Source organism: Mugil cephalus, chromosome 5, assembly GCF_022458985.1.
Source record: "Mugil cephalus isolate CIBA_MC_2020 chromosome 5, CIBA_Mcephalus_1.1, whole genome shotgun sequence".
NCBI lineage: Eukaryota > Metazoa > Chordata > Actinopteri > Mugiliformes > Mugilidae > Mugil > Mugil cephalus.
In genome coordinates this window covers 24,815,589-24,843,503 of record NC_061774.1, presented here as the reverse complement: position 1 = coordinate 24,843,503, position 27,915 = coordinate 24,815,589, and the positions used below count along the sequence as shown (strand labels likewise).

General features: G+C 40.1%; 1 protein-coding gene and 1 long non-coding RNA gene across 7 annotated transcripts; one reads left to right on the top strand and one right to left on the bottom strand.

Moving 5' to 3' along the window:
* Positions 1-1,023: 1,023 nt before the first annotated feature.
* Positions 1,024-10,729, top strand: LOC125007709. 3 transcript variants are annotated; one of them, XR_007112771.1, is made up of 4 exons: positions 1,024-9,384; positions 9,480-9,518; positions 9,908-10,051; positions 10,146-10,729. It is a non-coding gene; the product is annotated as an uncharacterized LOC125007709 (long non-coding RNA). The 3 variants fall into 3 exon arrangements; XR_007112770.1 differs by having other exon boundaries at positions 1,024-9,518; XR_007112769.1 differs by lacking the exons at positions 1,024-9,384; positions 9,480-9,518 and having other exon boundaries at positions 9,538-10,051.
* Positions 10,730-16,023: 5,294 nt separating this feature from the next.
* adad1 (adenosine deaminase domain containing 1 (testis-specific)) lies at positions 16,024-27,287 on the bottom strand. 4 transcript variants are annotated; one of them, XM_047585343.1, is made up of 13 exons: positions 27,173-27,287; positions 25,109-25,322; positions 24,733-24,873; positions 24,325-24,495; positions 23,850-23,921; positions 23,108-23,233; positions 22,309-22,432; positions 20,943-21,125; positions 17,974-18,049; positions 17,699-17,855; positions 17,089-17,323; positions 16,832-16,964; positions 16,024-16,639 (listed from the first exon to the last, which is right to left on the bottom strand). In XM_047585343.1, the coding sequence occupies exons 2-13, from the start codon at positions 25,281-25,283 to the stop codon at positions 16,526-16,528; spliced, it is 1,707 nt and encodes a 568-aa protein (XP_047441299.1). In that variant the 5' UTR covers positions 25,284-25,322; positions 27,173-27,287; the 3' UTR covers positions 16,024-16,525. The 4 variants fall into 4 exon arrangements, with proteins under 4 accessions (XP_047441299.1, XP_047441302.1, XP_047441298.1 ...); XM_047585346.1 differs by having other exon boundaries at positions 25,109-25,291; positions 27,173-27,230; XM_047585342.1 differs by lacking the exon at positions 27,173-27,287 and adding an exon at positions 27,000-27,166.
* Positions 27,288-27,915: the final 628 nt, after the last annotated feature.

Sequence of the window (27,915 nt, the reverse complement as noted above, 5' to 3'; positions counted from 1 at the left end):
AATTATACTAAAGAAATGTAAAAGGTTACAAAAGCAAAAGTGAAAGAGCATCTGTAAATGTTCTGAACAACATTTCCACCAATAACATCAAATGTTTAACACAACTGTACAAGTAGACATTTCTGTAATTTAAGCAGGTGTTTCTGGTCCTTGTTCGAACAGGTTACCTAGATGTCTTCACCTATGTGTTGTTTGTGCTGGTTTTAGCTGGATACGACGTTGCCTTGCTAATAATTTCCCCAAGTGGTTTTTTCCTCATATTTCAACCCTACATTTGCAGAGTGACACAAAGGACGGAACAAGTGGAACAATCTTTGGCGCCCGGTGTGCAGTTATATGCAACCTCTATTTATGGAAGCGTAAGAGATCGGTTGTACAGATCAGGGCTGACTAGAGTTTGATTGTGTCCTGTCAAAGTGTCTTGTTTTTATCTTGGAAGTAGGGAAGCTGTATATTCCGCACATATACAGCACATGGACATGTCCAAGGTCAGTTGGCTGTCTATAAAAGTTCTCGTGTGTCACAAGGGAAGATTCTTAGAAAGTCACAGATACATTAATTTATTTGTAGTTTCACCTCAGTCACAATTTCAGTGTAAAACAGGATTACAAACTCTGAAACAGCGATCGCTCATCCAGTGTTCCGCATCCATCCTTCAAGTTTCAGTTCTGAGGTTCAGTTTGACAAAAAGACCTTGAGATCATTGACACCTACGAAGCTAAGAAACCCCCAAGCGTAACGGCTATTTCCACCAACTTAAAAATCAGACAAATTATTATTTTTTCCAGCAAACACCAAGTGCAGGGAAGATACTGACTGAACAAGTAAAGACTTGTAAGAGCAACACACTGGAGGACGGACTGAATCCGACTACAGTCACGTCCAAAAGCAGCCACTGAGATCTTGCGAGAACACATCCCTCGACGAGTATGTCTTGCTACGTTATACTACTTTTTTTTTTAAATAAAAATGTTCAACAATAAAAAGGCCCGAATTGTGGGATGAAAAAAAGAGTGAGGTGAGGTTGCAGAGAGTTGTGACATGTCTGTGTAGCAATGGAGAGGAAAAAGGAAAATTCCCCTCGACTTGGGGAAAAAAGCAACAACGCATCCTCTCCTTTAATTACCATGCGGTAAAATAAAATAAAAATTTGGACACTAGAATTTCACTGATTAGTGCATGTCCCGGGGGTTTAGTTCTCACTCAGGACTTATGTAAAGCGTCTTAAAACGACCTGAATTGTTACTGAAACCAGATTACCAAAAGTGAATAGTAATATTTAATGAAATTTGAATTTTTTGAAAACCCTAAGAAAAAACTGAACGCCCTCGGGTGTAACACAGGACCTTGGCAAAGTCATTACATAAGTGGTGAATTTTGTGGTGGCCTGTGGTAACCAAACCTCCGCTGTCTCCATTGACATCACTACTATCACGGAAACCAGAGATTTTTCACTTTTTCTGAGGGTAAAAAATGGTCAACGCGGTGACCTTTAGGTTTTAGTAAGAGAATAAGAATTTCTGGTCAGTATATGTACACAGTGACATCACTCGGGGGCGTCAACCCACACAGTGACAAATCGGCCTGTTCGAAAAGAGCTACTGTGAAGCCAAGTATTCGATTCATTTAGTCTTTGTGCAATTGTGGAAAAAGACAAAATTTAAACAATATTGAATTTTATTTGAAATGGATTTTTAATATATATATATATACACATCTATATTCTTTTAATGAATCTGTCAAAGTGTCCATTTATTATCAAATAATTCAGCAGACATCCAATCAATAAAATACTACAATGACTTCAGATGCTGGAAAGAAACTAACAATTCTGCAGTTCCTCAACCACCATCGCCATCCACATTCCATTTTCGTTATTCAGTTTCACAAGAAAACGTGTGACTAGGTTTACAACATGTGCGGTATCGCTGTCAAAAACCAGTGTGAAAGTTTGGCCCAGTTCACAGTACAGAAGTAAATGGTTCGTTATTAATCACTTATTACTTCGTTACAAAAAAAAGGAAGAAAGCACTGGTTTCATTTTCAAAAAACATTAAATTTAAAAGTTATTAGAAATTAAAAAAAAAACAAAAAACTACTCAGGTGTGGGTGAAGCGCGTAGGTTAAATGACTAAAAGTTTGGTCATAATTTGAACTTCATCACGTTTGTGTGGCACAAATGGCCCAATTTTGTGTTGAACTTTGGAAAGTCCAGTGGACAAATGAAGTTAAGAAAAAAAAACATTTGTGGTTGCAACGAATGAATGGACTGATCATACTTCAGATATGAAACCAGTGGCATCAACCGCATCCTATACCTTCTTGCATCAACAAAAGTCCGTGGATGGATCTCAGTAGAGCAGAGAATGCAAGTATCGCACACGACGAGAGGACGTCGCACAAAGATTTTTTTAATTTCTTAAATCTTTTAATTGTTTAATCCGAGCTCGTGCTACAGACATTTTAAAATCCCAGAGTTTTAAAGCATGCTGCATTACACATTTCAGAAGAAACTTCACAGATTTTATGGTTTCTAATCAAAATATATCCTGCACTCTTGGTTTCTATAAGATTATCACCAGGGAGAACTGAATACACCGTGAATGTAAACTAAACAGAGGTTGCTCTGCAAAACCTTGCTTTAAATCCATGGTTCCGCACTCTGGTCAGATACAGGCGATTTATAGTTGCACTACACTTTGTTATATCACGGCACAGGGTCCAGCATATGTACGGTGTAGCTCCAGACTTTGTGTCGTAACCTGACACGCACCTCCCAAGAAATATAACTGGCATAAGTTTGTTCAGGCTTCAACACACCGTCTACTGAGACATCTTCTCTAGGGTCTGTGCTGCAGAGATGTCACTGAAAGTAGCCGTTGATCCACATTTACTGAACTCCAAAAAAAAAAAAAATGAACTGCAGAGCAATGGCGACACACTAGATTGCAGGTAGTAAGGCTTTCAACGCCATAACCCTCTTTGGCGTAGGCTCAGTGCGACATTGATGCGGCTGCAAGTGTCTTCGTCAAGCGTCCATCGATCCGAACAAGAAGATGCAGCGACAAGAGAAAAAGTTGATGAAACTTTGTAATACTTTGCAGTGAGACAAAACAAAGCACAGAGTGCACGGCCTTGTAGCCTGGTCTATCTCAGCGGTGATTAGCAACGTACACGTCAATCATTTCCGATATTAAGCGGGGCAGCAGTCTGGGATATTTAAAAACCGATCTGTGGAATTCTTACTCAATTCTTAGCCAACTCTCTTCATTTGCATCTTTCCACTTGATAAAAGGTACAATACAAAATTACAAAACTATTGGAAAAGTGTAGGAGGAGCCGTAGGGCACTGTAGTCATCTTGGCAAGTGCGTACTTTCTTAGAGGCCTCGAGCAGGCGCGGATTTACAAGCGATTTGTGATCAGCCGTTACGAAATTCAGTCACTATCTGTGCTTTGCCAAAAAAGGAACGTATGCCTCACTACTCACTCTTCACAAAATATTCGGAGAAAATTTAAATAAACAGTAGTACGTAGGTAAGTAAGGTTACTAGGAAAGTAAGATGACGTGTCAGAGATTTTAAGGTTGAATGATACTTAGTATTGGTACGGTAGAAATTGTTGTGTGGAACATGCTACAACTGTTGGGTTTTGTGGTTGTAAACATCAAACAAGCAGGATACTACTGCAAAAAATGCAGGAAATTGGCAAAAAAAAAAAATAAATAAATACAAAAAAACGAATTGAACTTTCACAGTTCAGCAACAAGTAAACTTGGGTTCACTTTGAGATCCTAATCATCAGAAATAATATGAGAGGACATTTCAAAATAAGCAAAATGCATATTAATATCAAAAGATAAAATTTAGTGTGGGCCAGGACTTCACAGAAAGACACGGAAACAACAGGGTTGCCCCCACCATGCAACAAACACCATTGATAGAAATTTCCCCACCCTCTGCAATCACGTCAAAATCCTTACAGTGCTTCCGTCACAGTGACTATTTTTATCTGACTCCTGAAGAAACCTCAAAATTGAAACCTAGCCAGGGAGGCCTTCTAGAGTGAGCAACACACTCTGACGACAGTGTCCAATTTGACAAGTTGACACGAGCAGAGGTTCACAGCCTTGTTTAACTGTGATACCTGGGATTGTTACGGGGAATCCCCAGAACGTGGCGTGGGCGTCAGAGAAACCCTTCATGCTTTTTGCTGAGTGTATGACACAACACGTAATACATCAGTCGTAACACATTTTCTACATCTGCTTGCAGCTTGTCATGCCCCAGTTCAGTTATATCTAAAACAAAACAAAAACAACAAAAAAATAAATAAATAAAATTCAGTCCTCATTGCTGTATTTCAAATTTCTACTTATTTCGACTTTGATTTGCAACTTTTCTATCAGGGCATCAGATTGGGCCCTTTCGTTTCTGGCATTTTTTTTTTTTTTTTTTTTTACAGGTTTTATGTTTTTCCTTCCTGCTGCTGTTAGGCTCAGCAATGAACATTGTATGTGCAATACTTCACACCTCAAGGTTCAACACCTTCACTATTCACTACTTACTACACGCTCTGTACGACTCCGTGCAATATCCAGCAATCGTCGTCTCACGTGCAAATCAATACCGTTTGTTTATATGCCATATAAGGTTTTTTTTTTTTTTTTTTGCGTTCTATTTTTTTTGCTGTGCACAGTGCACGAGTTCTCCGAGTACTCCAGTTTCCTCCCACGCTCCAAAGACACGCTCGTTAGGTTAAGGCCGGAGACCTGTCCATGATCCAGCGGACAAGCGGCAGCAGAAGATGAGACGAGATTTATCTTTTATACAGTCCACTTATTTTTCTCCCCCTCTGTGCGTACGAGTGTGTGTCGCGACTGCCACTTTTTCAAGCGCGTTTGTGTCAAACAGCGCAACAAACAAAAACCAAAGGCAAAAGACATGAATGTTGCAGAGAGGTTTGTGGTCTTGAAAACCAGCTGCTTGTCAGATTGAACGAAAAGAAATACCAACAAATTTCTCTGAAGAGAGGAAAATCAAACCACACGTCTCACCATTACGTTCACCGTGTCAGTAGAGCACTGAAGCAAATACCAATAAAACAACAAATCTCTCATAATACGGATAAAAGACACACAAAAAAAAAACACTTTTCAAAAGAAACTATTTTTAGCGACTGCAATCGAAATGGCTCTGTGCCCACCTCGTCTTAACTTTGGGTTTTTACCCTGCAGGCGATGAGGAAAGGCAGCATGATTAATAGGAAAATGTTGATGTTCCAACAAGAACATACCTTTTACGCGCCCACTCATTTTGGTTTGGGTCTTCCTATAAAGCCAGGCAGCACCAGTGGCCATCACAATCAACTGACAGAATCTTCACAGGCAACTGCAGCTGAGCTTTTGGAACGATTAACATGGAGCAGTGTCTAAGAATTGCCCTCGGGATGGTTTTTCTCCTTGTATGCCTTCAAGCAGCTCCTCTGGAAACCAGCAGCATCACCATCGAAAACCTGTTCTTAGGTCGTGTAAGACAGGAGGTCACTTGTGTAAGTACAAAACAGCGTAACAAACAGGAAAATGTTTAAATTGAATGTGAATACTAACATGCTCTTTTATCATTTGTTGTAGGATTCGAACGCAACTTTCTCGACTCCAACCAACGTGCAGGTAAGACATCACCGCAGATCAGGCTCTAATATGTATTGCTTACTTAGTGCAGCATTTAAGAATATCTCCTCAATTTGATTTTTTTTTGTTAGTTTGTTTTTTTTGGGAGGGAGGGAGCTGGCTTACTTTTAATGGCAATAGTGATGTCAACCACTAGAGGGGGCAATGAGTTTATTTAAAAGCAAGTTTAATTGCTTAAAAAAACAGATATTTGAGCTTGATTAAGAGAAAGAATGGATTCCCAGTTACACTAGCAATGGTACACGCAGAGTGTGGAGCTTTGCTGCCATTAGTAGAGAATTCATATGAACTGAAGTATGTGTCACTCAGTGCTGTTGTATCTTTCACAGCCACAATGCAATGCTGCTGCTCTGAAGACCATCAAGGACGAACTGGAACGTGCCAAAAAACAGTGCAACAACACAGGCCGAATTGACCAGACACTGGATGCTTTGGATGAATATAAAGACGTCACAGGACCGGTAGGTATTACAGTGCCTTAAAAAATATTTAGAATTAGTGCATGATCGATAAATATCTAAATCTGACTTCTCCCCTCATACGCAGACAACCTCCCCAGACTGTCAGTGGGACAACAAGGAGTTTAAACCTTTCGTGGACAGCATCGAAAGCTTCGTCCAGACGCTCAACAGTGCTTCCAGCTAGACGACTCTCTGACGCAACAGATGTTTCCTCTACTTTTAACACTGTTCAATGTTACACACTGCACTAAAATGTGATGCTGCCTCGCTAAAGTTAACAGTTCAGAAACACTGTTAAGAAAGAAAAAATCTCACAGTATTTATTTATTTATTTATTTATAATGAAAGCGATATGCTATATTTATACACGACGTGTTTTTTTGGCTAATAAAATGTGATTACAATACATGACTTTTACCTTGACGTATTCATTTATTTCTACAAAATGGTCACTGAGATGCTATTATGCTATAACATATTTAAAAAAAAATATCATGCAAATTATATGCCGTATTATACAAAAGATGTGAAAAGAAATACAAACATCCACTAAAAAAACAATGTCGAAGAGAATGTCCTTTCTAAAAAAGAAAAGGAAAAAAAAAACGAAAAAATGAAGTATGCGGTTCTTAAAGTGGCGAAACCATTCGATGGGATGTGGTGCTCTCCGCTCTGGAAACATATTTCCATTAAGCACTTTTCCTTTAATTTACCACACATTTAAAATAGCCGTTAAATGTGTTAAGATAAAGGAACCATCATTAGAGCGCGTATGAAAATAGTCTCACACTTTCTGCAGGGAACAGTCAGTTATCATGTCTCCCCATGAATATCAGGTGCCACAAGGTTGCATCAGTTCACACTTTTTACTGAAGACCAAAGCGTGACTCATCACAGCATATTCGAAGCCTCGTGAATTTCACACTAGCTCAAGTTTAGGTGGAAATTTTAACTCATGATGGTGACAAATCCTACTGACAAGAAAAGATTGTCACAAAGTGGCTAATAATGTGTGAATATCGAACGAGAGCAATAAGATTCTCACCCTCTAATCCTAAATTAGAAAACAAGTGAACATGCCGGCAACACCGCAAAATGGGAGGAAGACTTTTGGGGAAAGACTGACGACTAAAATAACTTGCGGCAATGACTAAAACATCCTGAAACACCGGGTGGGCGGAGCACATGAAATAACCGATGAACCGATCAATCACGCTTTTGTTTGAATATTTATTTTAACCTTCAGGATGTACAGTACAACATAAAACTTAGAAATATACAGCGTTCAACGTATTCTGTTTTGTGGGTTGAAAATCAAGTTGGTATTACTGAATGACCATCTCCTGCTACCGCCTCACCAAACGTCCACGTTGCACAATTTACCAACTGGCCGTATGACAAACTTTGTTTTCCACGAAATAAGCAGAAGTAGTGGGAGTCTTCTTCTACTTTATTTTATGAAGCAGCTTTGACACTAGCCATGTGGTTTTGGTTATGTAAGTTATAAAGATTAGACTTGGCAGACGCCCAATACCATTCATTTTAAAAATACCTAGATCGACCTCGATATCGATCTCCATCATATACAGTGTACATATCATAACTTTGTCTATACATACATACCAACCCTAGGACCATACCCACCTACAGCTATAACTGCCAACCTATGTCCATACCTACGTCCTTGAAGATCTACTAAACTACCACCTACTTATACACTGTCTGGTCAAATAAGGCAAGAAGCTTCTGCAGTGTCACAAGGTTCATTTCCATCGAGTGTCCAGTACATTCATTTTTGACCAACACCTTGTATGGATGATGGGAGAGTCTGACACATCCCAAAGATTCTCGATGGGATTCGTATCTGGACTCTGTGGTGGCCAATCCGTGTGTAAAAATCACGTCTCATGCTCCCTGAACCACTCTTTCACGATTTGAGTCCAACGAATCCGGACATTGTCGTCTATCAAAATCCACTGATGGCATAACCGGGTCATTCAGCTGATTCAGGCAGTCAGCCGACCTCATTCTTTGGGCATGATGTTACTGAACCTGGACCTGAGCAACTGCAGCATCCCCAGATCACAGCACTGCCCCCTACAGGCTGGTACAGTAGACATTAGGCATGATGGGTTAATGCCTTCATCTCACAGTCGTCACAATGGTTCCCCACTATCCTCACAGGTTTTAATAACGCAGCGCTGGACAATTCTTAACCCAATTTTAGTAGTTTCTGCTTCAATCGCCTTAAATGTACTACCTGCTTGATCACCTTTTCCATTATATAAACATATTGGGGCTGTCGGAAGTTATTTAATTGCATGCCTTCACTGGTGAACAGAAACTACTGTCCCACTGTTGAAGCCTCTTTTAAATGTGTGTGGAGATGAGATGTTTAAGTTTGTGTTACTCTTATCAACATCTACCTCAATTCACATCAGCAGCAAATTATTTATTTATTATTATTGCTTTCCGCTGCATAACTGCTTCTTTGATTTCCAAAACTAGAGTCGGGACTAAGTCTTAAATGACAGAATGTGCATGTGTGCCATTTGTGGCATTTGTGCCCTTTTGAGTTCCTGTATATGTGTAAGTATTAACTTTGACAGTCTCAATACACATGCAAAAAAAAAATTGCATATACAAATATATAATCCAGTATAAGTATACACACACACACACAGCATTGTACTATATATTCTTGTCAAAAAGAAAAGTTGTAAAGGAAAGTAAATTGTGTCAGTTTGCTAAACAGAGTTCAAAGAGCAAACAGAGAAAGCATGACAGAAAAAAAGTGTATGAACCACAAATGAGGGAGGGACAACCTAGTTTCGTAACAGCTTGAAGTCAGTCGCTGCGCTGCCATAGGCCAATCGAGGGATTTTACCATGCTGTAGTAGAAGGTTGAAAAAAAAAAAATTCCAACAGTCATCTAAAGGAAAAACAATGCTGTATGCATTAGGCGATATACAACTAATTCAGCCCACCCTTTCCATCCCCACGGCTATATAAATCAAATACAGCACACAGGGTAAGTAAACCAATACAACACTTTCACCAAACAACTTGCCTATCACACCGACGGTCCTTTAAGCTGAACATGGAGCACTTAACAAGGATTGCCTTTTGGATTGCCTCTGTTTGCCTTATAAAACTCGTCTTCAGTGTTCCGGTTCCCGGTTATCACATCGCCGATTTCCCCATCGGACTTATGAGAAAAGAAATCAAATGCGTGAGTAATTTTAAGCTATATATTTTATTTTCGTTTTTCGTGCCGAATTCGACCTGTTGCTAATAATAGCCCCTTATCTTCTTCTCTCAACACAGGATAACGAGTCAGTGTTCTATGCTCCCGAAAATGTGGAGGTAAGTCTACATTTGAAAAGTTAGCCGTCTATGCAAGGTTTTAGATCGAGTCAAAAATGTAAAATTAAGACATAAATACGTGCATATACACCTTACCGGTTATGACAATACTGAAGAAAAACTGATGTGTGTGAATAATAAGTCAGAAGGAGTAGTAGTAGTGCTGGGTACTCCCCGGCATCAAAGAAGCTCAAGCTTCACAGTTCAGTTGAGCTGTTGTAAACCACATGTAAAGGTTCTCTAGTACAGGAAATAAGCTTGTCAGGTGTTGATTTTCACACAGCTGAGCCGTCCTCTACAGGCTGACTTTTCTGTGCGCGGCCACAAGTCTGCCTCAGTCAGAACAGCAAAAGGAAGACAAAACATCTTTCTCTCTCTCTTTCTCACAGACGAAATGCCTCATACCAGCAATGAGATGCATCGCGAAAGAAATAAATGTACTGGTCAAAGCAGAATGCGACGGCGACAAGGGCCTCATCGGTCAGACTCTTGACGCCTTTGAGGTGCACTTCAATGTGAAAACCAACAGCACTGTAAGTATCGCTGGAAAGCATACGAATTCTTAAAAGACTTTTTTACCACCATCAGAAACTTAATGGCTAAACTGACTTATCTTTTCGTCTTTAGGAAACGCCAGGATGTGACTGCGAGCTATGGCCTGAAACTTCGTTCAGTGAGTTTCTCAGCAGAACTGAATCTATAATACAGCAAGTTTATTCTGAAAAACTGACAGCCTGAGCTGCGCGTCTGAAGCGGCAAACGCACAACTAAAGGTCATGACATGACAGACCGTTGATTGTATTTTTCAAGAATGTATGCAAATATTTCTTTTACTGCATGTAATCAAAGTGTTGAGGGGCACAACCCTTTAACTGATGCTACGTTTTGAATGCTGCTCTATAATAGTTGCATTTATAACCATGTCTCTGCAATATGGATATAAGACAACTTGTATGTTTTCCACATGCATAATATAAAGTTAGAATAATTATAATCTTATAATATATGTATGTATGTCTATGTATTTATTTATATGATTTCTACATGAATCTAATGTGAAGTTCTCAGCCTATTCCCAACAATGAGAATGTATTGCGTGTAAACTCCTTTGAATGTATATTTATGTATTTATTGGTATTTATGTTTTAATTTATGGTGTACGCTGGTGCTCTAAAACTGAAGGCATGATGGAATAAATTTTATCGTCCTAACTCTGTGCATTGGCATTTATTATTAAGTAAAACATTGTTACGTTTAAGAGTAACGAGAAGGAGCGAACCGTGTAAAATTCATGACAAGATGATGCTCATCTGATATTTTTCGGATTACTGTATTCATGTAAAACACATTAAATTTTTCCTTAGAGCCACGTTTTCACTTTTAATATGAGCAATTAATGTGGGAGAGGAATAGGTGTGTGTGGCCTGCGTAGGAGGGTGAATTTCCTCAGTGGTAAGGGCAAATGAGCCGTCCACAATTTTTTTTTTTTTTTTTTTTTTTTTGAGCACGGAAAATCATGTCACAGTCAAGTCATGAAGTAATTTTTAGGTCTGTACAGTCCCACGGTGTTCGGCTATTTATACACAAAGACAGGTCCGCTTTGCCGTCGGTCTATAACGTCACATTTAATGATAACCAGGACAGGAACAAGTGTGATGTTAGAAGTAAAAGAACTCCGTATCCAATAAAAAGGTAAATAATGAGGGAGAATGGAGCGAACTTGAAATTAAACAGTTTTCTTAAAACAAATTTTATTTGCCGATACTTTATTTTATTTTACAAACACAAACACTCGTCGATATAATGCCACATCTGAACAACACTGCTGACGCTGCTGCTACTTATGTTTAAATCCAATATGCGCATTATCTCGGTAATTTAAAGGCCGACAGATACAAAACGAATGGGGGATGGATAGTTTTTTTTTTTTTTTTTAGCAATTAACAAAATGCAAATCAATATTTGGTGTGATCACACTTTGCCTTCCAGACAGTATCAGTTCTTCTAGGTCCACTTGCACACAGTTTTTGAAGGAGCTCGGTTGGTAGGTTGTATAAAAACACCTTGGAACCACAGAGCTTCTGTGGAGGGAGGCTTCACTGTCAGTTCACTCTGTGGTGTTGAGATCAGGGCTCTGAGGGGGCCATCACTTCCAGGACTTTTTTTTTATTTTTATTTTGATATACTATATTGAGGGGAAATGATGTCCTGCTGTTTGACCCATCCATCATTTGTTCACACACAGTAATGTGTACAGTCGGAGCAGTGGGCAGCGGCCCCTCTGGTGGATGCGCCCGGGGAGCATATTGGGGGTGAGGTGCTTGCTCAGGGCACCACAGCTGAAGACAGTTCTTATTGAACTTGGCTGTGTGTTTGGCCTCTTTGTCTTGATGCGGTTAACAAACCGCCTTCTGCTAACGACAAACATTTAATTAGGAGTCCAGAGTACCTGCTGCCATTTTTCTGACCCTAGTTCCTACCTTTTCATGGATAATTTTTTCGCGGCAACTCGTCCATGAAGACCACTTCTGACCAGACTTCTCCAGACAGTAGATTGTTGAACCTGGGTCCCACTGTCTGTGAAGGTTCTCAGTCATCCAGGTCAGAACTGAAGAAGCTACTCGGATGAGTGGCGAAACGTCTTCAAGAAAATCTACAAGTCCAGCTGACCTTATTCAACGCTTTTTTGGACTGGGTCCCACTGGTTTCTGACCGTTCTGAACTGATGGCTCTACTGGACATCTTCCGATTTCGAAGGCAAATAAGTCCGATGCGTATTTCATCTCCTGCACTAAGTCTGGCCGACCACTGCCTCTATGATTATATAAAATCCCTGACTTTGTGCAAGTGTACCTATAAGGACTGATGCTTGTTTGAAGGAAAAGGGTGGTAACACCAAATATTGAGACAATTTTGATTTTTATTTGCATTTTGTAAATTGATAAGAACAAACAATTATTATATTTTATATATTCTTAGTTAACAGCATTTTTTTGCACCCCTGCCTAAAACCTTTAGACAGTACTGTATATGTTAAAAACATATACACCGATCAGCCACAACATTATAACCACTGACAGGAGAAGTGGATAACACTGAACATCTTGTGACAATAATGCGGATGTTACTTAGACGTAGCCTCCACCTAGACCAGACTATCCCCAGCAGGATGCAGCCTGAAACAGGCGCACACACAAAAACCCTCCAAATTCTCTAGATCCCAAACTGATCAAGTATCTGTGGGATGATCCGCAGACATCCCTCCTCTCAACTCATAGGACCCAAACTAACAACCCCCACTAACAACGTCCTTCATATACCAAACATTATCAAGAGCTGACGACCTCACACCCCAAAAACACAATTTATTCTCAGATGTGTGAATTCACACCAAAACAGTTATTTTTGCTAAAACGTTATGACTTTGAAATGCTGAGTCTTCATTATGTATCACGTATAATGACATGCAACTATGATTCGTTTTTAGAATCTTAGAAAGAGCCCCCGGGAGCGGCTTTTGCAGTGTCTCACCAACATGTCTGCAGCCGAGAACAGAAAACCTCTGACGCGGCATGCTACAAAAGGGAGGGGCATTCAGTTGATTTCGATCTGCAACCCGCACTGCACTGCTAGAAGCGTCAAGCCTACCTACTGACCTTTTAAATGCATTTTAAATGCCCTTTTAACATGTGAACGGTATACAGTCATTTTTTTTTGCACTGTCCAGACTAGAGGGGCCTGTGTGTAACTCTGTCACACTGTCCTGTCCTGAGAAAATTGGTTGAGGCTTAAAGGGTTAATGTTCTAAGAGGAACATTTCTGGCAGTCCCCATCATGTGCATCATGTCCCAAACACTTTAAGAAGGGGTGATAATATTCCTGATATTGCCTGTTTTGCTAAATCTGGGCCAGACTGCTGGGCACTGCTAATTTTTCTGAATTATACCAGGACATTCTGAAAGAAAATGTCAGGACATATGTAAATCTTAGGTCATGCAGCAAGACTATGACCAAGGCTAAAATTCATTCAAGCAGCTGTGGACGACCAGAGACCAGAGCTTCTACCAGAGACTGAAAACAGGGGTTCAAACCTATGTACAAATGATACATTTCTTGATTAAATACACACGTAGAGAACACGTGTGCTTCATTTGTTTGATTGGGTTTTCTTTGTCTTCTTTCAGAATCTGTGTGACAATCTGTGAATATTTTGAATCATTTTTATGCAGAAGATTCTCACCCTTCACACTGGACAGACCAATGTAGTGATTAATATCAGCCCTATTCGCACCAGACTAGTTCTACATAGGGACCTCCAGTAATTTGCAGTAATAGCAAAAGTCGTCTGTGATCTTAATACCCTGCAAATCATCCATGTCCTTTTCGTCACTGCAAATTAGCTACTCTATTCCTTCCTTTTTCATTTAAATTGGATCTTTTCAATATTTGCAAGTGTCCATTTTGTGGAAGAAGATAATGCTTGCACAATGCATTTGATACTTTAATCCAGGGTCTACTTACAGGAATGCTGAAAATACCACCCATCTGTTTTGCACAGCACCACGGCAAAGGTGTTACAGCTTCTTAGAGCTAAGGTCTCAAAAGTTTTCACTTTGTAACCACATCAAGAGAGTTGCGTATCCTGTTTATCTCAAAACCTACTAGTATCACCTCAGTGACTGAAGTCAAACAAAAAAAAAAAAAGAAAAAAAGAAAAAGGCAGGGCGCATTAACTTTAATGTTGCATGAATCTGCTTCTGTTTAGGGGAAATGAATCAAACCAGGGCCTGATTCAACAACCACATATATAACAGAAGAAACAATACTAAAATTAACATAAATACCATCAATTAACGGTATATTTTAGTGAGTAGAAAAAACCCACAGTAGATTCCAGCCACAACACAAGAAAAGACCGTGAAAAACAGCCGTATTTCATTAACATGCACAGAAAGGCTTAACTTTGACCTCGCTGCCAAACAGATTACATCATAACATCAATGCAGCCTTAAGAATTGGATTTCTTCAGTTGATACAACTTCCTATTATTGTTGCATACAATGAAGACAAGATCATCAGATATCACACACGGACGCTAAATAGTTGCAAATAGCATTAGTTTAGAACGCATCACACCAAACCTAGATTGCATTTAACCATTTTAACACACACCCAAACTGATATTAAATTAAAGACTACGTAAAGTGCTGCCTGGCTGCACTACGCTACACGTTAAGATCACACACACCGCACTGCATAAGATGTCAAAGCAACAGCATACAAGGAGCATGAAACCTGGGGCTATACATACAACTGACAGGCTTGGTCCTTGGACTGAAATTCTCCTGCGTGCAGCTGCAATTCCCTCGGTTGCCCAAAACCAGTAGGAAGTCTACACGCAACTCCATTCACAATGCTGCTGAAGACTTGAGTAAATAATGTGTTGCAACGCATATACAGGAAACCAGTGCATTTCCTGTATGTGTATGTAATATAATGAGGCAAACTGTTTTCATCAGCAAGGGGGTCAACTTGGTTGAACAGCCCGACGCTGCATAATAGGCACAACTTTTTTTTTTTATGCAGTACTTGCAATGCTCCCTAAAGTTAGGCTTTTTATGTTTTTGTTAACGTAAATTTGCATTCCAAACTATTTATTACTAATTTGACCAAACAATATACGAAGGTTACAATTTATGAATTTGCAGCTCCCCCTGGGTAAGTAACTGCTCGTCAAAGTGAAAGAGAAAGACGGATGTGGTCTCAGTCATATATGTTGACTTTAAAGCATTAAGCCTTTAGCAGTAAACAACATAACTGATAGCCAAGTGTGCAATAGTGGAACAGACAAAGACATTCGTCACATTTGCACGCTCACCACTACAGAGCACTGATACAAGGACTAAAAGATAGGCTTACACTCAACTCACACCACAGTCTAAGAGTGAGGGTTTTGTTTTTTTAATTTACCACTTAAACAAAACCAAAGCAGACCGTGTGATTTCTTATCTATAGGTGAGAGCTTTTATAACCTGCAGATACGCTATAGTGCAAAAAAGTATTCGCTGTAACTGAATTCAAACGTTCTCATCACTTTCATGGCCACAGGTGTATGAAATCAAGTACCTAGGCATGCAGACTGCTACTACAAACATTTGTGAGAGAGTGGGTCACTCTCAGGGGCTCAGTGAATTCCACTGTGCCACCTGTGCAACAAGTCCAAGTCATGAAATTTCCCCTATTAAATATTCCACAGTCAACTGTCAGTGGTTGCACAGCACAGTGGAAGTGACTGGGAACAACAGCAACTCAGCCACAAACTTTCCGCAGGGTCAAACGCTACAGACCTCCAAAGTTCATGCACGGGTTCCCATGACCCAGCAGCTGCATCAAAGCAAAACATCAAGAAATGCAACGTAAAGCGCCAGACGCAGTGGTGTAGGATCGGCCGATAAACACAAAGAAGTAGCTTTCTACAAAGTAAAAACACAAAACACGCATTAACTAGATCATGCAAAAAGATTTATCATGAAACAGTTATAACAAAACACACCTGTGCTACTTCAGGGCCTTTACAACCACAAACAGAGTTCAAAAGATGGACAGAAACGTTTGGATTATACCATTCTCTGTTCATTATAAATGAAACACGTGCACCGTCTTTGCAGAAATGTAACAACTGAAGAAGCAGAACTATTATCCTGATTAAGATCCGTTGTGGGCTCGTGTGCTTTGCATCAAATATTCCACATTTATACCAACTTATAATATTTGTATTCCTCTTCTGGGAATCTCAGGACGCAAACGTCTCTTAACACATGAACAGGGACTGATTCTGAGTCTTCCACAAACCCAAACTTTCTTATGACCAGAATAGTCAGGTCCCACAGCAGGAAGTGCTCCTCGTTAACAAAATGTCGGTGTACGCCTTTTTTTGTTTGTTTTGTTTTAAACAAACATTGTTTATTGTATTTTCTTTTTCTTTTTTGGTAACAGTGTGGCTGTATTCACATGCTGAAGTGATCACCGACAGAAACCTTGTCAAGCCAGGAACCGAAGCCCTGCTGAAACAGGTACGCCCGCAGCACACTCTTGGCCTCCTGGTACGGCTTTGCCATCCTCTTCAGTGACAAACAATACAAGTGGAATGAATTTCACAAGTCCATTTGCAATAGATGTATAAAAATCTACTGCTGCGTGCTTAAACTAAGAGAAACACACAATACAATATGCTAAGTGTGTTGGTGAATGAATTCCTTCGGCGTAATAAACTGCAGAGTAACGTAGGTTGGAACACTGATATGTGAGGTTACCTTGGCCTCTCGGTAGGAGCTTGTGGCCAGCAGGTCCTGCCTCTGGGCTTCTTTGGCCACCAACTTGAAGCGGTGGAGCATCGCTGCTTTGCACAAGCGGCTTGCCAGTGCAGAACCACTCTTAAAGGGGGATCTGAGACAAGAGAATCCGTGTTATACTTAAGCTATGGTCTTGCCACTCACTTATGTCAACAAATATGGCCGACAACAGAACACACTCATACAAAATATCACGGTCCTACTGCCAGCTTTCTTACTGCTCTATGGTTTTTCCCTCCAGTCCGTCCACAACCTCAAGCGAGCTGTCCCCTTCACTCCAGTTGATGCCATGGGTCAGCTGGCACCTGCCTGGGCTGTTGGTAGCCACCGAAGGCACCAGGCTGATGTGAGGCCTCATCATGCAGTAGAACATGGGCAGCTGACTTGTGATGCCCTCCACACGCTGGCTCACGGAGATCTCCATGCCCCGAATCTCACTGCAGTCAGAGTCACCTGGAAGGTCAAATTCATAGGCAAATTTCTGCTCTACAGTCGTCATGGTTAAGAAAAGGAAAACTGGTTGAAAATAACAAAAACAAAGCCTGTATTTAAGATTTTGGAAGCGGTGTTTTAACAAGTAGGTCAAAGTTTTCTGCAAAAATACCATAACATTTAATGTTATTAAAATTATATACCATTAGCCTACAGTACAATCCATTAAACTGCTGCTACTTTCTGTCAATTGGTTTGTAAAATTGACTTTGCCCCGACTGTACTGTCTCAGCTAATATCACCCGCCAAAGCTTTAAAATGAGACTTTATCAGGAAGTTCATTCACTGAATATACTGACTGCCTCCCAGTCTGAGCACTGGTGTGGTATGACTAACCTATAAGGATGCTTTGGGCATAGATGGGCTCGATGAAGTGGCTTAGCAAGGCCCCCTGGTAGCCTAGGACCTGCCACTGGGTGATCTTGTCCGTGGTGGACATGCTGACCACCTTGGAGGCAGAGTGGTCGAGGACGGACGAAAAAACGGAGAACACCTTTAACGGAAACAAATTCGTAGTTATGCATCAACAGTACAGCTGACAGCTGCAATCCGATATATGAAGACAAGTTAAGCAACGCTGAGATTTCTATGAATGACAAAGAGTACAACACCTTGCCCTCCACTGACAGATGTAGGCTGATCTCATTGTTTACTTCCCAGGCTGAAATGGACAGTGGATTCAGGCGCCTGAGAATTAAACCAAGAGCTGAGGATAAGTCATGCTACTTTGCCCATGGTTGCACAGTGACTGAGAACTCAGTGCACGTCAAGAAAACAAATGTAAATACACAACACAATCGAACTTGAACGATACTTTCGTTTCACTTTCGTATTGTCTCCAGAGGTCTCCAGGTGGGAGGAGAGGTACAAACAAGTGGGAGGTTCAATCGAATCAGGTACTTCAAAGTTAGTTTCTATTTTAAATGATAATATTTCACAACTTTATTGCCGCCACACATTCAAAAAAGAAAACAGGAACTTCCTTTGGCTGCAATAATCTCCAACTTTGACCAGATTGGGCAACTCTTCCACATTCAGCCATTCTGACAGAAGTGATACAATAACAAAGAAAACATAGTTGAATCAACAGCTCTCTTTTAAACAAACGCGAGTGGGCCTGCGAGTGTACATAACAAACTGTGATACTACGTACACAGCGGATATAATAAGCATTGAACACATCACAATTTTTCATAGTAAACATATTTCTAAAGGTGCTATTGATATGAAATACTTTCACCAGGTTTTGGTAACAATCCAAGTAATCCTTACACAGAAAGAAACCAAAACAAATAAGTTCAGGAAATTAAGTTATGTGTAAGAATGTGAAATGACACAGGGTACTGAACACACTGATATTTATTTAACCTCCTGTGTGGGGAAACTAGTCGCATGCTTTGCTCAGGTGTGATTTTGGCCCATTCTTCCACATAAACAGTCTTTAAATGTTGGAGGTTCCGTGGGCCTCTCTTCTATGAACGCTGACTTCTAGTTCTTTCCATAGATTCTCAATAGGGTTCAAGTCAGGTGACTGACTGGGCCTTTGTAGCAGCTTTATTTTCTTCCTCTGAAGCCGGTTGAGTTTCCTTGGCTCTGTGTTTGGGATCATTGTCTCGCTGAAATGTCCACCCTCGTTTCATCTTCATTCTGGTAGATGGCAGCAGATTTTTCTCAAGAATGTCTTGGTACATTTTTCCCATCCTCCTTTCAGTTATATGAAGTTTGCCAGGACCATATGCAGAAAAACAGCCCCACACCCTGATGTTCCCACCACCAAACTTCACTGTCCGTGTGGTGTGTTTGGGATGATGTGCAGCGCATTTTGTCCTCCAAACATGGTGTGTGTTACAGCGTCCAAAGAGTTCAGTGTTGCTCTCATCTGACCAGACTATGTTCTCCCAGTACTTTACAGCTGGTCCAAATGTTGTGCAGCAAACTTTAAACCAGCTTCAACATGATTTTCTTCAGAAATGGAGTCTTGCGTGGCTCTCCACAAGTGAACCTATGCTCTTGGACGCCTCTTTTGATAACTCTTTTCACTCCTCTGTCAGAAATCTTGCCAGAAGCACCTGGTTGTTGCCGGTTCATGGTCGAATAATGTTCCTTCCACTTCAGGATTATGGCCCTAACAGTGCTCACTTCTTTGCTTTCACCCATCATTGTGTGACACCTTGGTAATGCCACACCTTTTTTTTGGCCAACAGTTTGGACCGAACCAGCTGATTTTCATCAGGGTGGTTTTCTGATCACTGATCAGCACTGATCACCACCTCCCTTTCTGTGCGTGTTCAATACTTCTTCCCTCTGTTATTTTACATTATTACACATAACTTAATTTTTTAACTTATTTGTTTTGGTTTCTTTCTACGTATGTATTACCATAGAAAGATGTGTACCATGTGTTACCGACACCTGGTGAAATTTCATGTCAATAGCACCTTTAGAAATATGTTTACTATGAAAAATTGTGTGTGTTCAATACTTGTTTTACCAGCTGTACATTTGATGACATCAGGAAAAACCTTTTCCAGTACTGTGGTGATCTGTCATTGTGTACATACTGCATATTCAAAGCGGCTTCAATGTTCATTGGTTTGTGTTTGGTTAACCAAAGAACACAGGTGTGAACCAGACGCAAACTTAATTTCTCACTAAATGAACCTTCTGCATTGTGAAATCACATCGAGGCACACACACTTTAGGGAGAGTAGTCACAGCACTAAATAACTGATTAAAAAAAACTGATGAATAAATCAACTCCGAGATGACTTCTTAAACCGCTTCCAGCTTTCCATAAATCACATCACCAGACGCTTCTAGTGAACAGCAACAATTAGTGTAGGCTACAGTACGTGGCTTTCAGTCCATTAAATCCCTGCAGTTATCTGAAGGCAGCAGGAGAGATATGATGATAAATGTACAGCCTCTGGTTGGAGAAGCGCTGCCAAAACGCATTTATATCCAACTGTGTATTACACGCCAGACTGGCCCATTAAGACCGTAGTTAATTTGGGAACTGCGTCGCATTAATCTTCTGCGCCATTATGCCAAAATGCATTACGTAATAAATACTGTTCACGATTTACAGTATGGTGCAATCATTTAAGGCGTCCAATACAGTGGAAATAAACCCAAAATAGCTTTGAATTGTGGTTACATGAATGGTTGTATTTATTCATCTATCACCACCCAGCACTTCAAGATTATTAGCTTATTTCGGCTTGCCTTTTTTGCACTTTGAAACACCCACACAAGTGTGTGCACACTGCCTTGCACTTTTCTGTTGCACTTTTGCAATTAAAATAGGAGAAAACTAGTCATAAAACATGCCATAACCTCTGGGTGTACCCCTGGAAAGATATGATTGGAAACTCTCTAGCGCGTCACTGCACAAATGCGGATTAGTTTGTACATTATTTGCACGTGCAGTCAAGACGAGTTCCCAGAGCCACCCCGAGCGTTCACATGTTGCTGCTGTTATCGTACACAACTACAATAAACTGGTAAATTGGTAAATAGTGTAAAGGTAGTTCCTAAATGTTTAAAAAAAATCATAGCAAATCAGCTGACACACACTCACAGTTTGGAGGGGACCTGAGCGGCACCCTTCGGTGGTTGGTTCACATAAAGGTGAAGGGTGGTTCCGCTCTTCAAGCTGAGGAGGCTGCTGCTGCTGCTGCTGCTGCCGTTCTGCTGGAAGATCGACTTCTTCATCAAATTGTCATTTCTGCTGTAAAACATCAGCAAGTGCCGGTACAGAAACCTGTAACAACAGTGTGGGAATGACTCATTATAAGCAGGATGTGTAGTGACATTCTCTAGAAGTGAAAAACGATACAGTTACTCACAACTTCTGCTAAATGTTTCAAAAATATTAAATAATTAAATATTAAAATCCTTTTGTAAAACTTTATTTTACAAATTCACTTTTATTTGTTTAACTAGTCAAAAGATGACCTTCTAGTATAAATTGGGGCAATTAACTAACATTTGCCAGCATAATGACTTTCTAAAAATGATGTATTGCATGTTATCATCCCTTAGAGTTTAGAACAGAGATTTCAGTTATGGATGAGATCTGTACACACTGTGAAGTCGGTTCATGTCTAAAAACTTGAAGTCACTGACAGATTGGGCAGGGCACCACTTAGCCCTGAAAGCTGAAAGCAGACATTACACAAATTAAATTAAAGATCAGCCTTCTTACACAGAATTGGTTGAATGGTTGATTGACCAGTGCTGCTCACATTGTAGTGGTGCAATCGACCCAGAAACATTAGGATGGATTTTACTGGGGTTTGTTTGCTTGACAATTTCATAAATCAAGCTAATGTGTAACACAGCTCTGAACCACATAATATCTCATCTCATCTTCTACTACCACTTAATCCTCACTAGGGTCGCAGGGGGTTGCTGGAGCCTATCCCAGCTGTCATCGGGCGAGAGGCGGGGTCCACCCCGGACAGGTCGCCAGCCTATCGCTGGGCTAACACGGAGACAAACAACCATCCGCACTCACACTCACAACTAGGGTCAATTTAGAGTCACCAATCAGCCTAACGAGCACGTCTTTGGAGGGTGGGAGGAAACCGGAGAACCCGGAGAGAACCCACGTGGACACAGAGAGAACATGCAAACTCCAACCACATAATATGTCTGAAAAAAATACTCTCAGTATCACAGTTTGATATATTTAGAATATTTTGATCAATAAACTTTAATAATTCTTTAGTGGTGAATGCTGGACTTCTTTATTATTTAAGTGTCTATTTAGGATTTTTTATGGGTGGATTTATTAGCTCTGTGCTTTCAATTATAACATTTAAAGAAAACATGCTGTTTTCATTGTTGGTGCATCCACTACAAAATAACGATGAGAAGACTACATGCCTCATAGCATAAGATTACACACAAAATGTGCACACAGGGCCATCTTTGCAACTAACCTCATCAGAGATCTCCTCGCAGTGACAACTGCATGTGAGTCATGTACAATCCGTCCATTCGACAGGGTGATCTCTTTGGTGTTAAAGTCCCCAGTGCCGAGGGCAACCACCTCAAATCTGTTGGCTATGGGCACAGTAGAGAGTTTTCATAGTTGTAAGAACAGTTCTAAATTATTGTATAAGTTATAGTACATCACACAAAAGTGATATCACTACATCAGAACTGAGAATTCAGAAAAAGGAAAGGGACGTGATATTTTTAAATGAAAAAGCTCCCCTTGGAGTGACCCAACGTAAAAGCTGAAGGTACAGTATGTAGACCGTGTGGGAGCTCATCTGTGGATAGTTACTCTCCAGGAGTCCCCACAACTATTTAAACTCTAGGACTCAAGCGTACATGTTTTTGTTCAACGTTCAACCCGGCCTGAAACCTCCAGAGGAAGCCTGAGGGCAACGGTGGCAAGAAAAACTCCCTTTTTAACAGGAAGAAACCTTGGGCAGAACCCAGCTCATATGAAGGGACCCAGCTCTCTGAGGCCGGCCGGGTAGAAACAGAAAAGAAAGAGAACAGCATAACAAACAATATAAACAAACATCTGTCATAGATACATATATGCGACTAAAGCTGCTAATGTTGCATGGCAGCTTGGCAATATAAGAGGAATCAGAGGCAGGTTGGAGAATTGTTCATTCAGGTGGGAGTGGATAACTGCAGGATGATGAGACCTGCCCAGTTTGCCAAAAAACAACCTGGTTAGTTTCTGGGGCGTGATACCGTCCATCCAGCCTATTTTCTTACCAGTCTGAAGAACGAAAGCTGCTGTGGTGGCTGTGCAGTCAGAGAATTCTGGGTGGCTGTTCATCAGGTTGATGAGCTGATCACTGACGGCACGCGGAATCTGGAGGTTGACAGAATTCTTCCTTTCTGAACAGCAAAAAAATAAGATAAAGTAAAAAAAAAATGGAGCTGATATTAAGCTATCCAATTATAATTATGATGAATGAGTAACGTGTATGTGGAAGTGCAATATGTACACTCTGTTCCATAGGAAAATATGTTTGTAGTGATTTCTGCCTCATATTATATGGCCCGGAAATACTGCAACGTCAACTCTTTTGTTGTTTCAAAATAAAATATATCTCAGCAACAGCCATGGTGGCATTTGCACAGGTGCATTAATGCTGTTGTGATGCACGAATGCTCCCTGCCTGAACTACGTTAAAGTTCATCTTAATGGACTGTACCCACAGCAAATGAGCCACAAGATGGTGCAGATAAAGTGAGGAAAGTGACACACCTTATATGGTACTGATGCTATCATGAGACTTCCTGGTAACAAAAGTGAAATTTTAGTCAGCAGGCCCAGAATGAGCAGTGGTTTGTGGCTACAATGTTTGAGTTGTAGCTATATGATTTTATGCAATGTGTCTCAGTGTAAACTGGTACAGTTGTGCACTTCTAATTCAAACAAATCAAGTCAAGGTGTAATGTACTGCAGCATTCGAGAGAGTGCGTGAATCACATAGGAGTCCAAAAGTACCAGGAATTGCTCTCCAAGGTTGGGCTTCAGTGACTGAAGGCTCATTTTTTACTGGCAGAAGTGGAGGGACGTCTAAGGAAACAAGAGACATGGAAGACAACAAGATCAGGGTCATTTTATAAGACGCTTCACTCAACTCTAACAGTTTTTAGACAAGCTGCAATTATCGGCCCCTCCACCAGGTACTAATAAAGGTATAGAAAAGGTGTTCAGAGACTACTGCCTACTAGGAATGTCCCTGTCTTACCGTTAACCAGTTAATTCCTGTAATAGTTAATCAAAACATATCAAATGCAGAGGATAAAGGACGTAGTCTACTTGCAGTAATACATGGTTGCACCCAGGAGAAGTCTCTTACTTTTCTAATGATATTGAGTTTAGAATCAAATAGCTTCTTGATGAGGTTTAATTGTTTTCTAACACTGAATCATCAAGTCTGCTACGGCAATACACTTTTTTAATGATCAGAATTTACCTGGAACCTTGGGGAGGATAGTTTTGAGACTTTCCAAGGAGGGAAGCAAGTCCTGCAGAGCGAGTTCTGCTGCTCGGAGCCTAGCCTCCTTCTTGGTTATGCCCATGCCAGTCTTGTACTCGACGCCATCAATCACAGCGCAAAAGGCAAAACAAAGTCCTGGTACGTTACCTATGAAAACAAGTTAAGAACATGATTGCAGCCATGTCCTCCGTTTATGCCTTTTAAGCAGCTATGGGAAGTAAGGAGTTAAGACTATCCTGGAGGTTTTATCCTAGTCTGCCTATGGGCAGATAAAATAGTTGTCATCACTGAAATCAGACAAGTACAGTTTTTGCATGCTAATACTAAAATCAGGGATCTCTGGAATCATTTTTTAGAGCACATACCCGTGGTCTGCGGTTTTACCTGTGCTTACAGTCTCCTTTATTTCCAGGTGAAACTTCAAAGTCTGGGAGAGCTGATGGAGCAAAGACACGGCATGTGTCTCACCAGACTTGTATTTGTTAATCAGCACAGACGGCGGGACTTCTGGTCTGAAAGGATAACCTGAGTTGGGGCGATATAAAAATGAGCAAATAAATAAATATGCTACACCCAAGGAAATTATTGCAAAAAATATACCCTTGCAACTGAATTCAGAACTCAAAGGGGAGGATGAGCTGTTCAAACATGTCTATACCTTACTTGTCCAAATCTGAAGATATTATCTGCATTTGTAGTTAACTTGACTAGCAATGATGTGTTGCTGTGCAATTGAGGCAAATCACATTCTCTAACTCACCCGACTTGAAGTTTCTTTTCCCTTTTCGGTCAAAGACACATTCCCTTGAACCCGTCGAGGCGGACTGAGGTTTGTGCGACTGGGTCTGGCCTGATGTAGAGGGACGGTTTTTCGTCAGCATCCTCGCAAAACAGGCTCCCCTGGCAACGTCAAATGATCCACCAGCCGGAAACATCCTGCCAGCTTTCAGGAAATAAGCGGAAAAGAGAGAGAACTGAAAATAAAACCACAACTTTTAAGGACGCTTTTCCCAGCTTGTCATGATTACCACTAACATTATTACTGAAAATGTTTCAAAGATGTGCCTTTAAGTTATTTACCGGTGCTTGCATAAAAAGAAATGTAAGGCTGCTAAAGCTGGCTAGCCAAGTGTGCTACATAATAGATACTAGATATTAACTGGAATTCAAGCTATTTCTTTCACCAGTATCTCAGAGATGTTAACCTTTTTACGTTATTCCTGGTGTGTTAGTGTTTTTTTTTTTCTTTCTTTTATTGACTAGTCCTTGTTTTCCTGTCCCAAAAACCAATCCCCATGTTTTTTGACCATTTTTATCTGATTTGGCTGCTTTTATTTAGCCTATTTCTGGACTGTTTGTAATTGACTGTGTGGTGTCGGTTGATGTAAAAAAGGGAAAGTAAAGATGTTGTTGTTTTGACTTGTGGTTCTTGAGAGTGCTTCTTAAGCGAACCTAAGCTACTGTGACCTAACAATTTCCCTTGTGGGTCATTAGTCATCTTAGTAAAAGTCTAAGCTAGGTACTTCAACAGGAAGGCGTAGCTTGCTGATGACATCTCGCTTCAATATCAGACCTTTTACTACTTTCAGCAGGCAAAACTTGCACTGAAAATTTAAGTTCAGGATGCTTATATACATATACATATTGTCATCATTCAGCTAAACTGAATAGTCGAATTTGCTAGATGTTAAAGTGTGCAAGAGTGCAAGAGCTAGCTACCTTAAAATTATTTTATTGGCTTAACCCACATGCCTTGATAAGGACAAAAGTGTCCTTTTCCATGTTATTTATTTTTTTTTTATATAAATTAGTGGTAGTTATTAAAATTTTCATCTGTGTAACTAAATTGAAAATCGGACACTACAAAAATCCATCAAAAGCAGTGATGCTACTAATCATTGACACGTCCACGGCTCTAACAATTCCCCCAAGATTGAAAATATTTCAGTTTTGTTTTGTTTTGTTAAAAAAAAACACCATCACAGACATTGGCATATAAATATATTTATGATATTTCTGATTAGTACGCAAGCGGATTAAGAGATTTATGCAAAATAAGTAGAAAAATTTTAAAATGCTATGCAATTTTTAGGACATTTTGTCCCTTAATGGAACAATTTTTAAATCAGGTATGAGGGTTAAAGCTCTAAATGCCTCATCTTATCTGTCTGACATGCTCAAAATATATAATATAAGACACTCAGGCTCAAATCTCCTGGCTGTTCAAAGGTTTCAACCAAAAGACATGAAGAGGCAGACTTTGCTTTTTACGGCCTTAAACTCTGGAAAAAGTCTACCCAAGGGTTTTAGGAGCTCTAAATCTGTTGAAACCTTAAAACGAAATTTGAACACGCACCGTTTTCGCTTGAAATGTGTACACGTTTTTATTCGGCTTTTTATTATTATTATCCATGATTTTATTTTTTCTAACCAACGTTTTGATGGTCTTTTCTACTCATCAGTTTATTTTATGCATGACTTATGCTATATAAATTAAGGGCTATTACTATTATTATGCGTCGATTTAAAATCTCATCTCAAAACTATTTAAACTTGTCCTTCTACTCAACGAAGAAAAGTAACTGCACAGTAACTGGGAAGCTAGGCTAGGCTAGCTAAAGCTGGAGGCTAGCCTTTCATCAGAGACTCATCCGACAACAGCCACAAAAAAAGAACCCGCTAAAACTGCTGCGACCATAACGGGACTTTTTTCGCGGTGTCAGTTTCAATATGTAACTTCAGCATTTCGACGGGAAACTTGACAGGTAAAAAAGCTGAACTTGTTATACTTTTCTGTTTATTTTTTAAAAAATGTTCCACTCACCAACGGCAAATAACGGACGCCCTTGAACGTGAGTGATTAGATGCGCTAAATGCGCATGCGTCGAAGGTTCTCCACTGATTCGTTGACGCGGCCTGCAGAGATCGTTTACAAAGCAGGACGGACTACAATGTTTGAAAAATGTACGATAGCATGGCATTATTATCATTATAAGGAGCAGCGCTCGAGGCCTAGTTATTATTTCTCATGCATAAAACGCTACAGTCTGGAACATTTTCGGGGATTTTCCCCAGAGATGTCTGGTCCGCCACTTTTTGTTTGTTTTACATTTGTAGTTGTCAGGAAGGAAGTGTCGTTATTTCGGTTATAATGGCATGATTCTGACACCGCCACAAATTTATTTATTTATTTATTTTATATATTCAAGCAAAATGGCTAAAAAATATATTTTGTACACAATACTGACATTTAAATATTAATTTTAGCCTCATTAAGTACTGTATGTAGGGCTAATTGGAAAATATCCGCTTGCTAATATTTATCACATTATAGTTGCTAAACTTTAGCTAGCATGTTGCCATTGCCACCCAACTTCATGCATTTAGCAGGTTGCTAGATTAGATGGTAGATGCCAGATTTAGAAATGAAATTACTCATGAATTAAGATGTCTAATATATGGATAAGTAGAGTATCTGGAATTAGTTTCCAAGTTGCACAAATATATTTAAGAAAACAGTCCAACCACTGTTGACAAACTGCTGATACTTTGCACGTGCAGGCTACT